At 43.0% G+C, this 14935-nt stretch overlaps 1 protein-coding gene across 1 annotated transcript in view; it reads right to left on the reverse strand.

Annotated features, from left to right (window-relative positions):
* FBP1 (fructose-bisphosphatase 1) overlaps nucleotides 1–9268 on the reverse strand; it is a 34935-nt gene extending 25667 nt beyond the window's left edge. The window contains exon 1 of the mRNA XM_007539868.3: nucleotides 8972–9268. Within this exon, the coding sequence (XP_007539930.1) occupies nucleotides 8972–9141 (170 nt within the window). The 5' untranslated portion in view covers nucleotides 9142–9268. The remainder of the gene's footprint in view (nucleotides 1–8971) is intronic.
* Between the last annotated feature and the right edge of the window lie 5667 nt (nucleotides 9269–14935).

The raw sequence follows: 14935 nt of genomic DNA on the forward strand, positions 1-14935 counted from the left end.
GTTGCAGAAGGTAGAAGGTCTGGCTTCTGTGATTGCTTCCCCGCTGAACATGGGCGTTGACTGGTCGGTCCATACCCCCAGTCTGCCTCTCTCTTTCCCTAGTAGGGTGTGTCTCTGGGGAAGCTGAGCTCCAGGGCACATTGGTGGGGTCTTCAATCCAGGGAAGCCTAGCCAGCATCCTGGTGGCATCTGAAACCCGAGTAATGAAGCTGAAGGGTTGTCATTCCACACGTGAAGTCTCTGGATACATTCTGAGGTGAAGCATGTTGAGGTAGCAATCGTTGCTTTGGTTAGGTTGTGATCGGCAGATGCAATGTTATTTGGTTTGGATTGGGAGATGCATACGGGAAAGTGGGCCCTATCCAAGGGTTCCAGGACTGGGGAAGTAGGGGCTCTATAGTGAAGATGTGAGGTTCCTGCTGTCTTAGGGTTCAAAAAGACAATCAATAGTTAATATTATCATCACATTATTTGTTAATTGGGTTAACTTTGAAAAGTCCCTTTGTTATGGTTTGCTGGACAGTACCCAGTATCTTGTATATAGCTGTGCTATTGGAAGCTTCTGATCTACTTGGTCTAGGCTTTTGAGAGAGTCCGCATATCAAATACATAGCCTATATATTAAAAAGATTCAGTTTGTCTTTTGAGAAACTTTGAGACATACAATTGATTTCCCCCTCTCATATTAATTAGCTCCTGATTTATATGTCTACATTTTGCTAGGAGTGTACATAAACACCATTCCCACCACCAAAGGACTGTGACCCATCCCTCCCGCCCACTCCCACCCCCCACTGGCCCAGGAAGCTACATGCCTACCCCTGGGATGATCCCACTCATCAACAGAAGCTGACTAAGAAGATCTGAAAGGGAAACTAAAAGCAGGACCTGATCAAATTGTAAGTAGGGCACCAAAGTAAAAACCCAGTGGTGAGGGGTAGGCATGTAGCTTCAAAGGACTTTCTGTGACAACCATTATAAACTGAAGAAGAGGGAGTCTACCCCTCTACATGAGACTTGAGCAAAGCCTCAGATAAATCACAAATTATTTATGTATTTATTTATTTTCCCTTTTGTTGTCCTTGTTTTTTTATTGTTGTTATAGTTACTATTGCTGTTGTTATTGATGTTGCCATTGTTGGATAGGACAGAGAGAAATGGAGAGAGGAGAGGAAGAGAGAGGCGGGGAGAGAAAGATAGACACCTGCAGACCTGCTTCACTGCCTGTGAAGTGACTCTCCAGCAGGTGGGGAACCAGGGCTCCAACAGGGATCCTTAGGCTACGAGCTTAACCTGCTGTGCTACCACCCAACTCCCAAATCACAGATTTTTTTCCCCTCACTTAGATCAGTTCCCAGTTAACCAGAACTAGGCAGCAAATGAGTCTACAGAGATGTGAAGAAACCAACATAAAACCCAGTCACAAAATAAAAATGCCAATGGTGGTTTTTAATCAATGGAGAGAGAGAAACTGGCCAAAAGAGCTAAGAAATGGGTTTACTTTATGAAGGTACAAACCTTTAAGTTTAGCTCCTCTTTCTGCCATATCTAGAAAAGTATTCAATAGTGGTTCAACACTGTTCATCAGGGGCAGCAGCAGTTTTAACTGAATTAGAGAACTGATCTAGGGATGAAACTTTTTAAAAAATCTTTTTTATTTATTGAGAGAGAGAGAGAAAGAGAGAGAGAAAGGCCAGAGCCTCACTCTGGAACATGTTGTGCTAAGGATTGAACCAAGGACCTCAGGCATGCAAATCTGATGACCTACTAGCCAAGCTGTCTCTATGTCTCTACAGTCACGGGATGAAACTTTTCTTAAATACAAGTTATCGCAGGGGAGAAGATAATATCATGAACGTCTATGAACTGGAACTCTAGGCTACTCTAGGGTCTGAATTCCAGTTATTCCACTTGCTAAGATGTCCTGAGCAGATCACTTAACATCTCTAACCTTTGGTACATCGCCTACAGAATGGGGATTTAGTATCTGCTCTGCTGAGCACATATGAAGGAAGTAAAGGAGTTGACAGAGGTAAAGGGCTTTGGACAGAGCCAGCCACAAGTTGGCAAGAAGTCTGGAATTATGGGTGAGGTGGCTCAGAAGATACACATCTCTTCAACCACGACAAGCAAGGAGAACATTGGCAAGAGAGGACTCAATTCAAATTATCTCTTTCCCTTTTGTTGTTTATAAGATACCCATCAAGCTGTTTAAACTCTCTGATGAACTGTTTCTTTTTCTAGGATTTGTAAGAATGAAGGCTAATCCGTGTTCACAGGAGCCAAATGACAACTTTCACTGTTCTCAATGCAGCTCACTAAACATCTGTTAAATAAGCATCTACTAAAACTACAAGCCTAGCTGACTTCTAAGCTAGTTTTGCATGCATGCTGGCAATAATGTCACCACAAAACGGTGTCACAGGTAACTAGCAACAAGAGAAAAACTATTCGAAGTTTGCAGTTGACCAAAATCTCACTGGAGACACATGCTCACAACATTTCACTTTTGTGTTCATTCATGGTAATTGTCTTTGCATCCCAAGTAGTTTACCCAGGTGAACATGAAGCATCCTTCTGAAACTACCAGAGCCATCAAAATTGTCTCTCTGGAACTTGTCAAACAAAAATTGGTTTGAGACAATGCTGCCTATAATCTTTCTCTGTTTCACTTTTACCGTAAACCTTGTTGACATTTTTTGAAAAGTTCTAAGTCATTTAAGAACTTCTGGGCTGGTGAGATAGCTCATGTGAAAGGGTACCAGCTTTGCCATCTGCACAACCCAGGTTAGAATCCAGCCCTCATCACACAGGGGGAAGTTTCAGTAGTGTGGTGTCATACCCTCTCTTCTGCTGTCTCTTGTCTCTCTTTTTCTGTCTGAAAATGTCAGCCTGGAGCAGTGAAGCTCCCATGACAGAAAATGAAAAAAGAAATTTTTACAGAAGGATAGGTTAATTGAGCCAATGTTTTAATGTATTTATTCATTATATATGTGCATATGTATACATATATACACATATATTTGTTTATTTTAGATACAGACAGAGAGAAAATGAATGAGAACACGACACCAAAACTTCCTTCGGTGCAGTGAGGCCTGGGTTCAGACCTGCACTGGCACACAAGCAAAGCAGCACATTACCCAACTGAGCTATTTCATTGGCCTTATGTGTTTGATATCCAAAAATATGTTGTTGATTTTTTTTTGTTGTTGCTAGTTCTTGCTGGGGTTCAATGCTTACATGATTCAACCACTCCCAGTGGCCATTTTTCTCTTTCTTTTTTGATAATGGGTGAGAGACAAAGAGGGAGACAGACAGCAGAGAGAAGACGAGACATTTGCAGCACATAATGCCAGTAATGAAGATCCATTCACATTCACACACACACACACACACACACACACTGACATGGGAACTAGGGTACTGAACCCCATTCCTCGTGCATTGTTGCATGTTAACGTGTGTGTGTATGTGTGTGTGTGTGTGTGTGTGTGTGTGTGTGTGTGTGTGTTCAGTTGGGTGTACTACCACCCAGACCCTGAGCAAGTATTTATAAATTCTTTGAAATTAAGATTAAATGTTAGCACTGTTTTTCAATTTTGCATATGGCTTCTAACAAAGGGTGAGACATTCCCAATTTTTTTTTTAAAAGCTGTGGTTTGCTATGATTAAGATAAAATAATAACATTTCTGAAGTACAGCCCAAGACAGCAGAATGGGAGCCAGGACCACACTTAGCAAAGACCTCACATGTTTCTTTAATTTGTTAAAGAACTTCCGACTTCTTCTTGCTCATATGGACAGATAACACATAAAGTATCTAAGTGGGAAATCCTGTTTCCAGAACACTCCACTGGAGGAAAAGGAAGTATTATTTAATCTCTATCACGAAAAGTCAAAGCTAACTACTAGGTTATTCATTTCTAGGTAAATGACCAACTATCCATCCAGCCCGGGACGTCCAAGAGTTAGATCAGAAAAAAAGTTGAAGGGGACCAGGTGGTGGCACACTTGGTTGAGCGCATATGTTACAATAAGCAAGAACCCAGGTTTGAGTCCCCAGTTCCCACCTGTAGAGGGAATGCTTCACAAGTGGTGAAGCAGGGTGGCAGGTGTCTCTCTGTCTCTCTCCCTATCACTTCCTTCCCTCTTGTTTTCTGACTGTCTCTAGCCAATAAATATATAAAGATTTAAAAATAAAAAAAAAAGAAATTTAAAAAAAGGGTTGAAGAAAAGACACTAGCCAACTAGAGAAGCTTTCAAAGACCACAAATCCGAAAGCTAACTCGAGTTCAGAGTGCCAGTAATGGGTAGACAGGATGGAATGTGACTGTTTGTGCTTTTGACAAGAAAAAGGGAATACAGTGAACCCTCTGAAAACATGGAGAGGATCAATTCAGCGATATAAAGCATATCTGATAAAATGTCCAAAAGTTGAATAAATTTGAAGATGGTAAACTTAAGTATAAATCACCTCAAATATTTCTTTGGGAAAACAAGAGTTGAGTTGCCTCACTGTGACATGTAGTCAGGTAGGCACCGATAAGATATGATCTCAAGTTTTCCAAAGGCGTTTATTATTGTTTTTGATGTACTGGATGAATAGGTTAGTTTACCAACAAGTAGCTTATTAGGGCTAAAGACTTGTTCTAGGAGGACACATTCTCCAAGGGACAAGGTGATGGCAGATTTGTAGAAACTAGCTTATGGAGCTTAATCATAATATTTCACCAAAGAAACATCAGGAATTTAAGCATAAAACCTCTCTCTCTCTCTCTCTCTCTTTCTCTCTCTCCAGATAATATAGTAACTACTGTTGTTGCTCATATTGATATAGTCATAAAATTCTAGACTTCTAAGTTAAAAGACTCGTAAGTCACCAGGGGTTGGGTAGCAGCGCACCAGGTTAAGCACACATAGTACCCCAAGCACAAGGACCCACGCAAGGATGCAGGTGTTTTTCTGTCTCTCTTCCTCTCTACCTCCCCCATCTCAATTTCTCTCTGTCCTATCCAACAAAATTAAATAAAAAATGGCCACCAGGAGCCATGAAGTCACAGTGCCAGCACCAAGCCCTAGCAATAACCCTAGAGGCAAAAAAAAAAAAAAAAGACTCAGAAGTTACCTGAGCCAACTCATTTTGTTCAATTCATGATCTCTCGGACCAGAAGTCCTGGCCTATGACAGGTCTTTGCTCTTTTCAGTATACCATGTATTCCTTCCTTTATTTTCTGGAAGTTATTTAAACTCTACTCAACTTTCAAGTGAATCAAAAAAAAATGTCTTATAAAAAGTGATGATTTTTTGGTGTATCGCACCAAAGTAAAAGACTCTGAGGTGGGGGTGGGTGGGTGGGGAGAATATAGGTCCATGAAGGATGTCAGAGAACCTAGTGGGGGTTGTATTGTTATATGGGAAACTGGGGAATGTTATGCATGTACAAACTATTGTATTTACTGTTGAATGTAAAACATTAATTCCCCAATAAATAAATTTTTTTTTAAAAGTCAAACTCTGACTCTACCAAATAAGAACACTCAACACCCTCACTGCAGATCCCTAGCCTTGAAGTCCCGAGTAAGTGGTCTCACTTTGTGTCTTTCCAGAAAACAATATTTATTCCTTCAGGAAAAACAAAATTCCTGACACCAATTGCTTTATAAGATACTATTTCAAGCAGCCCATGGTACTAAGTGGATTTCAGTCTGAAATTGAGGTGCAATTTCTCTGTAGGTTAGACTGACTTGGTTGACTAGACCAAGCCATCAGATTATGCTTTTATTCATGTATATTTAATCTTTAGACTTACAAGTTGCCATTATTTAGACCACTGTTCTATAGTAGGAAAAATTGTACAACACAACAAATACAAGAGAATGTGCATGTTTGAAAAGAAAAAGTGAATGTGAAAAAAAAAAGGTGATGATTTTTAGCAAGTCTGGTTCTTGAAGCCTCAGCTACATATGCTGACTGTTCTTCACTCTCAGGAGAGAAAGGACATTAAGATCTGTCAGCTTTCTGTTCTGAAAATAACCACTACCTAAGTTTACTTAAAAAGTGAGAAGGATAAACCTCAAAATAGATCTTACATTTTTAAGTCTCATTAGGAATATTAAAGGTTTTAATTTTTAATTAAGTGGCTGGGGAGGCAGGCTTTCAGGTCCTGGTACATGATGGTGAAGGAGGATCTTGGCTCAGAGTGTTTTTCAGAAAATTGAGAAATTTTACCCACGTGTGAACAACTGTATTTACTGTAAACCATTAATCCCATCCCAAAAATAAAATAATAAAAAAGAGCAAGCATTATTTCTTTAAAAAGTGATAAACTATATGAGAGGGGGAAAATTAACTGTATGTCTCGAAGTTTTTCAAAACACAAACTGAATCTTTTTAATATAGAGGCTGTGTAATTGATATGCAGACTCTCTCAAAAGCCTAGACCAAGTAGATCAGAAGCAACCATTAGCACAGCTATATACAAGATACTGGGTACTGTACAGCAAACCCTAACAAAAGGACTTTTCAAAGTTAACCCAATTACCAAATAATGTGATGATAACATTAACTATCGATTGTCTTTTTGAACCCTAAGACAGCAGGAACCTCACATCTCCACTATAGAGCCTCTACTTCCCCCAGTCCTGGAACCATTGGATAGGGCCCACTTTCCCGTATGCCTCTCCCAATCCATATCAAATAATATTGCATCTGCCGATCACAACCTAACCAACACAACGATTGCCACCTCAACATGCTTCAGCTCAGACTGTGTCCAGAGACTTCACGTGTGGAATGACAACCCTTCAGCTTCATTACTCGGGTGAGACCTTTCCTTTCATAGTATACTCTAATTCCATCTCAGGTGGTTCACTTTCTAACAAAGTCCCAAAACCTAAATATACACCAGGTTCTATGAGAGAGAGCATATGTTCACACGTATCCGTAAACTACTGCAAAATATATACCTGAAAGCAGAAGTACACTAGAGTTTGCAGTGAGTACCCCCCTAACACTTCCTCTCCACTATTCCAAGCTTTGGGTCCATGATTGCTCAACAATTTGTTTGGCTTCGTATGTTAACTCTCTTTTCAGTCACCAGGTTCCAGATGCCATCAGGATGCCGGCCAGGCTTCCCTGGACTGAAGACCCCACCAATGTGTCCTGGAGCTCCACTTCCCCAGAGACCCACCCTTCTAGGGAAAGAGAGAGGCAGACTGGGAATATGTATTGACCAGTTAACGCCCATGTTCAGCGGGGAAGCAATTACAGAAGCCAGACCTTCTACCTTCTGCAACCCACAATGACCCTGGGTCCATGCTCCCAGAGGGATAGAGAATGGGAAAGCTATCAGGGGAGGGGGTGGGATATGGAGATTGGGTGGTGGGAATTGTGTGGAATTGTACCCCTCCTACCCTATGGTTTTGTTAATTAATCCTTTCTTAAATAGAAAAGAAAAAAAAAAGTGATAAACTCTGGTCCTCAAAAGTAGATAAAGCTGTGAGGTTATTTCTACTTGTTGCAGGTCACACTTGAAATTATTTTTTTTGTTAAATATTTTATTTATTTTTATTTTAATGAGAGAGAGAGAGAGAGCGAGATACCAGAACACTTCTCAGCTCTGGCTTGTGGTGGTGCAGGGGATTGAACCTGGGATCTTGGAGCCTCAGGCATGAAAGTCTTTTGCATAACCATTATACTGTCTCCCCAGTTCCTTGAAGTAAGATTTTAACTGAATACGATTGCCCAAAGCAAAGACTCCCTATTAATAAGAGGAACCATCAATGAAATAGTAATGGAGACATTGCCTTCCTAATGTGACCGGCTCCAGTTCTTCTCCCCACAAGGCTAGTAGTGGTTTGGCATCAAGAAAAGAAATGTGTTGCACTTAACCTGTCTTAAAAGAGCTGCACAAACCACAAGGCAGAACCAGACCCAAATAACTTACCAGAAAAAGAATCCAGGTTGCAGGGGTTATAGTTTGCAAATCAGCTATGAACATCCTGCACTTTTTGATAGTCTTCCTAAGTGTGGAAAACACTAAGAACTGTGGGCACTCTGAAACTCCAGGTACCCTTCAGGTAAAGTGAGGACCCTTCTAAATATAAAGATACACACCAGAGCAATTGGTGTGTATCTTATTCACACTAATCCTCCATGAGAATGTGCCCTTTGAATCCTCTTGTCCCTGTGGTCCTGTTGCTTCAGGCAACGTGATGTGCACATGGCACCTCCTCTTGCAGAGAAATTTAGAAATGCACACTCTCAGGTCACAGCCCAGGCCCACTAAAGTCCTTTGCACACATGTTTGCTGCTTCTGAGAGCGCTGGGATTTTAGGCTTCTTTCAGTCCTAAGTGCCCCTCACTCTGAACAGGACCTGTCTAGAGTTAAGTAGATGCTGGGCTAGAAACCTGACTTGGGACCTCAACCGCAAAGGAAGTGAAGAAGGTGAAATAAAGAAGAGAAAGAAGGAGGAAGGAGGCCAGGCTGTGGTACACCTGGTTAAGCACACACACTACAGTGTGCAAGGAACCTGGTTCAAGCCACTGGTCCCCACCTGCAGGAGGGAAAGCTTCACGGGGTGGTGAAGCAGTTCTGCAGATGTCTCTCTGTCTCTCCCCCTTCTCTCCCTCCCCTCTCAATTCCTCTCTGTCTCTATTCAATAATAAAGTTAAAATTATTTTTTTAATTATAAAAGAAAGAAAAAGAGGAGAGAAAGAGAAAAAAAGGGGGGGTGAAGAAACCCACACAAACCCCTTCCCTCCTACTCACCCCATGATCATGGACAGGGTGGGTATGATGCACAGATGAGGGACACACCAGGCCAGACAGCAGGGGCTGGGGACAGCGCGGGACAGGGTGGAGGAAGAGAGAATGAGACTCCCAAGTGTCAGAGCCACAGGTTGACAGAAGGAGACTCAGAAAACCAGACGTGGGACAGGCAAGCAGTCCTGATGGAGGTGGACTCACAGGTTCGCTATGCCAGCCTTGCGCACGGCAGTGGAGATGGCTTTGACCGCGGTGCAGAGCGAATTGAGCAGCTGGGTCATCTCGCCCGTGCCTCGGGCCTTCCTGCCCTCTTCCATGACGAAGCGGGTCAGGGTGACAATGTTGGTGTCGAAGGCTGCCTGGTCCGTCATGCTGAGGCCGGGCTGGAAGACAGGACAGGTGCAGGCGGGATGCGGCTGGAGGACAGATCCAGGCCACCGAGAGTTTGCGACGCTCACGGTATCACTGGCCCGCTCAGGTCCCGGCCAGGGTGTCCCCAGGAGTCTATGGGTGTTAGGTCGCCGCCCCCTCCCCGCCTCCCGGAACACCTACGCGGTGTCCCGCCTTCTCAACCGCCGCCCCGCCCAGGATCCCGATGGCTCCCCCCCTCCAGCGCCCACACCCGCTCGCCAACACCCGCCGCCTACAGTTCCTCCCAGCTCTCTGTCCCGCCCCCTGTGCCTCCACGCCGCCAGGGTCACCTGCACCCAGGCGCTGTCAGAATGTATCCCCAGGATAGGGCCGGAAAGTTCAGAAAGTGAACTAACGTACCCCATGTGGCTCCACACTTGAGCCCAGAAGCCAGAGCTAAGTCTACACAAGCAGCTCTTGGAAGAAAGGTTGCAACCCTGGGTCTGCTCCTCCAGCCGGCATTGCTCTCCCCAGGTTTCTCTATCTGCTTCCTGAATCCTACCCTCTGCCCATCTCTGTTTGCAGTATCTAGCTTGCCTTCCATTCTGCACTCCTTCCATCCTTCCATCCTTCTTCCCTTTCTCTCTTCCTTCCTTCCTTCCGTCCTTCCTTCCTTCCATCCCCTCTTTCTTTCTCTTTTTTCTCTTTCTCCCTCTTTCTTATTCTTTCTTTACTTATTTCTTTTTCTTTCTGTTTCCTTTTTAGAAAATCTCTTTATTGGGAGATTAATGGTTTACAGTCGACAATAAAATACAATAGTTTGTACATGCTTAACATTTCCCAATTTTCCACATAACAATACAACCTCCACTAGACTCTCCTCCCTTTTTTCTCTCTTTCTTTCTTCCTTTTCATTTATTTACCAGAGCACTGCTTAACTCTGGCTTACAGTAGTGTGGGTCTATTGAACCTGGGGCTTCAGAACCTCAAGCATGAGTCTTTTCGCTACCTCCCCCACCCCTAGCTGACTTTTCTGACTAATCTCAGCAAAGGTGGATTCTCTTTGACAGACCCTGTGTGAATCCTTGATTCAGGCCTCTGCAAGTCAAGATAACAGTAATTTGGGAGCTATTGAGAACTTTCCTCCCCAATATAACTGGATTTTACGAAGAAAAAAATTGCAGGCTCAAGGATATCTCTCCTGGACAGCACGCTGAGACCCAAGGCTCTGTGGTCCACATCCTGACAGCTTAGTAGCCACAACACAACCATCTATAGGTATTTCAAGCCCAAATTTAAGAACAAAAATTACTGAGCACCTACTAAGGGTCAGGCACTGTCTTATGCACTAGGTATAGAACCTGTAAAAACATAAAACTCCTGTCTCTTTTGGCTTTTCATTTCAACAGATAGACAGTAAAAGTAAACTATGGATTTTTTTTTTTTTAGATAAGCCATAAGTGCTATAAGAAAATGAAAGAGGAAACATTAAGAGGAGGACATTAAGTAGAGGAGTCAGGGAGAAATTCACTGAGAAAGGGGCAATTGGAAACAGCTGAAAGGCATGAGGAAGGAACCAATGGAGGTGGGAGCTGAGTGCTTTCCATAGAGGAGAGCAAGTGCAAAGGTCCTGAGGTGGGCAGGTGCATGTGATGTGTTCAAGGAATGACAAGAAACCACTCAGCTGAAGGGAGAGGAAACAGGTCCAAGAGCAGAGTAGAGAAAGTAAGTGTAAGGCCTGGAGGACAAATACATTATGATTTCAACCAAGACAAAACCACTAGAGAGTTTTGAATAAAGGGGAGGCATGAGCTGACACCCCCCACTTTACCATGCCATCCCCTTACCCCCACCCTGTACACTAGCTACTACATCAAGGTTAACTCCAAAAGAGAAGACAGGTGCTCACAAGGCTACTGAGAAATGGTGACCCAGGAAGACAGCAGCAGAGGTGGTAAGAGTGCAGAATTCTGGATTGCAAGTGGGTATGACAGATTTGTTGACAGATAAGATGTGAGAAAAGACAGTTTGGGTGTTTCGGAGGGCTGGAACCTGAGCAAGTGGAATGAATGAGTGGCCCTCCATGAGGAAGGGAGTATGCTAGGGGCAAAGTTGAACACTAGGAACTAATTATGGGATACACTAAATTTGTAATGCCTATTAGACATCCAAGGGATGTCAAACAGGCAGATTTATGAGTCTGGAGTTCAGAGGAGCAGTCAATGTTGAAGATATAAATAGGAAAACCTCACTGATAAATGGTGTTTGGGTCTGTGCATGTGGAAGACATCACCAAGAAAAGGGTGGACTAGAAGTCAAGAGGCATGGCATCCAGGAAGCCAGGTGAAGATTATGAGTTACAAAGCAAAGCTGATGCATGTGCCAAATACTGCAGAGGGGTCTATCAAAATGAGAACCGAAAACAAACCACTAGATTTGCCTATGAGGCCCTGGATGCTAATGCTTGTGACCAGCTGTGGGATAGAAACATCTCCTTAATTATAAGATGTAAAATGACGAAGATTTTTGGCTTACAAACTAGGTCTAGCAACTCTCTTCAGGAGTTCACCACTTTATTTGTCATAATTTTAGTCCCCCCGAGATCTCAGGTCAACTAGCAACATAAAGTTCATCCCTGCTCTTCTTATATATAATCCCTTGGAAACCAGCCCTGTAAGAGGTGACTCAGGATAAGGGTAGGGCAGGTCTACTGGATTCCCAGTTCCAACTCTCATCAACTTTAAAGACTCCACTCCAATCCCAGTTTTTTCATCAGTAAAGTGTAATGATTGTCCGAGCAGGTAGGATGTTATGAAGGTGACATGAGATGATGTTGACAGAACACCAGGCCCCATGTCCAACATGTGTAATTGTTAATCTCTAGTCCCTACAATGATAAAAAGCCCACTACCTACTAGGCAAACCATCCTCCCTTAGAAATAGGTCTGTTCTAGTGGTTGTCAATACACAAACTCAAACCTGACGCAAGAGTCTAAGTCTTGATCAGTCTCTTCATGGCAAGGTAGACCTTTGTAAATTACGCAGTCACTGAGCAATATTTTACTCATCTAAACTGAGTTGAGCTAATGTTTGTAGGCACCTTGTGGGATTATGTGAGTCATCAACCCTCTAAAAATTTGTGCTAAGTCATGGGTAGTGTCAACTATCATTTCCATCTTTCTTGCTGTTAAACATTTTCTTGCTGTCAGAAAGGGGACGAGGGGATATGGTAACTGAATGCTTCCACTTGACTGTGAAATTATGTACCTCCATTATCTGGGTAATTGTGATTAGCTCTTTTCTGGATAAAGATACAGAAGTCCATCATACAGATGTTGAACTTAAGGAGATGCAAGACCTGAGGGGTCTGTGCTAAAAGTTCCTCCATAATAGGTTTCCTCCCCACCTCCAAATACCTCATGGAAATGTTTCTCCTTAGCCTCTACCAAGATTTCTCCATTTCAATTTGATGGTTCTATTTTGTAATGTCTCTTAGTCCTGTAAAGAAGCGGTGCTCACCCAGGTCCAACCCAAGAGTTCAGCTGTGGTCTGTGTCAGGCAGGAAGTTGGGAGGCTTCCACCCACACCACCAACTCCTGCACTCAGTGCACTTCTGCTTCCCCTACCCACCCCACCTACAGGATGCTGGTGTGACAGAGAAAGAAATAAGCAGTTGTTTAGGAATGAGCAATTTCTTTGTAGCATCGTGACCACTCTGTAGATAATTCTGCCAGGTCCAGTGATCTCAGTGAACTCAGACTCGGGCAGGTAGTGAGACAACCTATAGCCTCTAAAGGAAAACACAGTAAAACACTAGAGCTAGCTAGTATCTGACACCAACTGAGGGCTGCAGACTCCACTTTTAATCAGTCTAGTAGTCCTCCGAAGTGGTTTCAGTTTACTCCTATCCTTACAGATGAAGGAACCAAGGCTTTTCAATGCCAAAGGACTTGTCCAAGGCCCATGACCAGCTAGGAAGTGGCAGAGTCTAGACTCAAACTCTGCATTAGGGAAAGATAGAAACAGGCTGGTATGGATTGGCCCCCTAATTCCCATGGCAGTTCCAGAAGCAATCCCAGAAGCTGTACCTTCCACTTATGGCACCCCATAGGAATTTTGGTTCAGGGACTAGGTGGTGGCACACATGGTTGAATGCACATGTTACAATGCATAAGGACCTGGGTTTGAGCTCCCAGTCCCCATCTGCAGGGGAAAAGCTTTGTGAGTGGTGAAGCAATGCTGCAGGTGTCTCTCTGTCTCTCCCTATCACCCCCTTCTCTCTAGATTTCTGGCTGTCTCTATCCAATAAGTAAAGTAAAGATATTTTTTTTAATAATTAAAAAAAAGAATTTTGGTTCATACTCTCAGATGGGGTAAATATTAGGGCAAGATTACCAGAGGGCTCTGAACTTTAATTCCATCAGGACCTGGAGACAAGAGGGAAAATTTTTTTTTAAAAAAAGGAGTAGTAGTGTGACTTAGAAAGGAAGAGAAGGTAGGATTATAGGAAATAACCCAAATCTGTGATCTTGGGAGAACTACTGCAGTTTTCAATGGAGGGACACAGAACTCTGGTGGTAGAAAAGGTGTGGAATTATATCCGTTAGCTTATAATTTTTAAATCCATATTAAATCACTAATTAACATTTTTTATTTTAAATTTTTTATTTAAGAAAGGATTAATGAACAAAAACATAAGGTAGGAGGGGTACAACTCCACACAATTCCCACCACCCAATCTCCATAACCCACCCCCTCCCATGATAGCTTTCCCATTCTCTAGCCCTCTGGGAGCATGGACCCAGGGTCGTTGAGGGTTGCAGAAGGTAGAAGGTCTGGCTTCTGTAATTGCTTCCCCGCTGAACATGGGCATTGACTGGTCGGTCCATACTCCCAGTCTGCCTCTCTCTTTCCCTAGTAAGGTGGGTCTCTGGGGAAGCAGAGCTCCAGGACACATTGGTGGGGTCTTCAGTCTAGGGAAGCCTGGCCAGCATCCTGATGACATCTGGAACCTGGTGACTGAAAAGAGAGTTAACATACGAAGCCAAACAAATTGTTGAGCAATCATGGATCCCAAGCTTGGAATAGTGGAGAGGAAGTGTTAGGGAGGTACTCACTGCAAACTCTAGTGTACTACTGCTTTCAGGTATATATTTTGCAGTAGTTTATGGATACGTGTGCACATAAGCTCTCTCTCACAGAAACTGGTGTATATCTAGGTTATGGGACTTTGTTAGAAAGTGAACTACCTGAGATGAAATTAGAGTGTACTATAAAAGGAAAGGTCTCACCCGAGTAATGAAGCTGAAGGGTTGTCATTCTACACGTGAAGTCTCTGGACACAGTCTGAGGTGAAGCGTGTTGAGGTGGCAATCGTTGCGTTGGTAATTAACATTTTTTTAAAAAGACTTGAACTATGGTGTGATTGTGGTCCTCACATTCCTACTGGCCTCCTGCTTCATCGTTATGTTGTCATGAGAAGCTCTTAGCCTACCAACTGAAATTTCAAAAGTCTGCCCTCCAAATGCTCCATCCATTATTTCTAAAGCTGCTTCTTAGGTCTACGCTGAGAATTCTCTCTCATTCAACAAGCAGTTATATTGAGTACATGTCATGTGCCCAATCCATACCATGTGGTAAGGCTGTGGTTGCAGATAGGACAAATCCATCTCTGTTCATGTGAGGCTTATATTCTTTGTAAGGGGATAGTAAGAAACAGAATCATAAGATGCAAAAAAAAAAATTTTTTTCAAAACCTGCCCCACTAGGGAAATAGAGAGACAGGCAGGGAGGATGGATCATCCTGTCAACTTC

Source organism: Erinaceus europaeus, chromosome 10 (genome assembly GCF_950295315.1).
Source record: "Erinaceus europaeus chromosome 10, mEriEur2.1, whole genome shotgun sequence".
NCBI lineage: Eukaryota > Metazoa > Chordata > Mammalia > Eulipotyphla > Erinaceidae > Erinaceus > Erinaceus europaeus.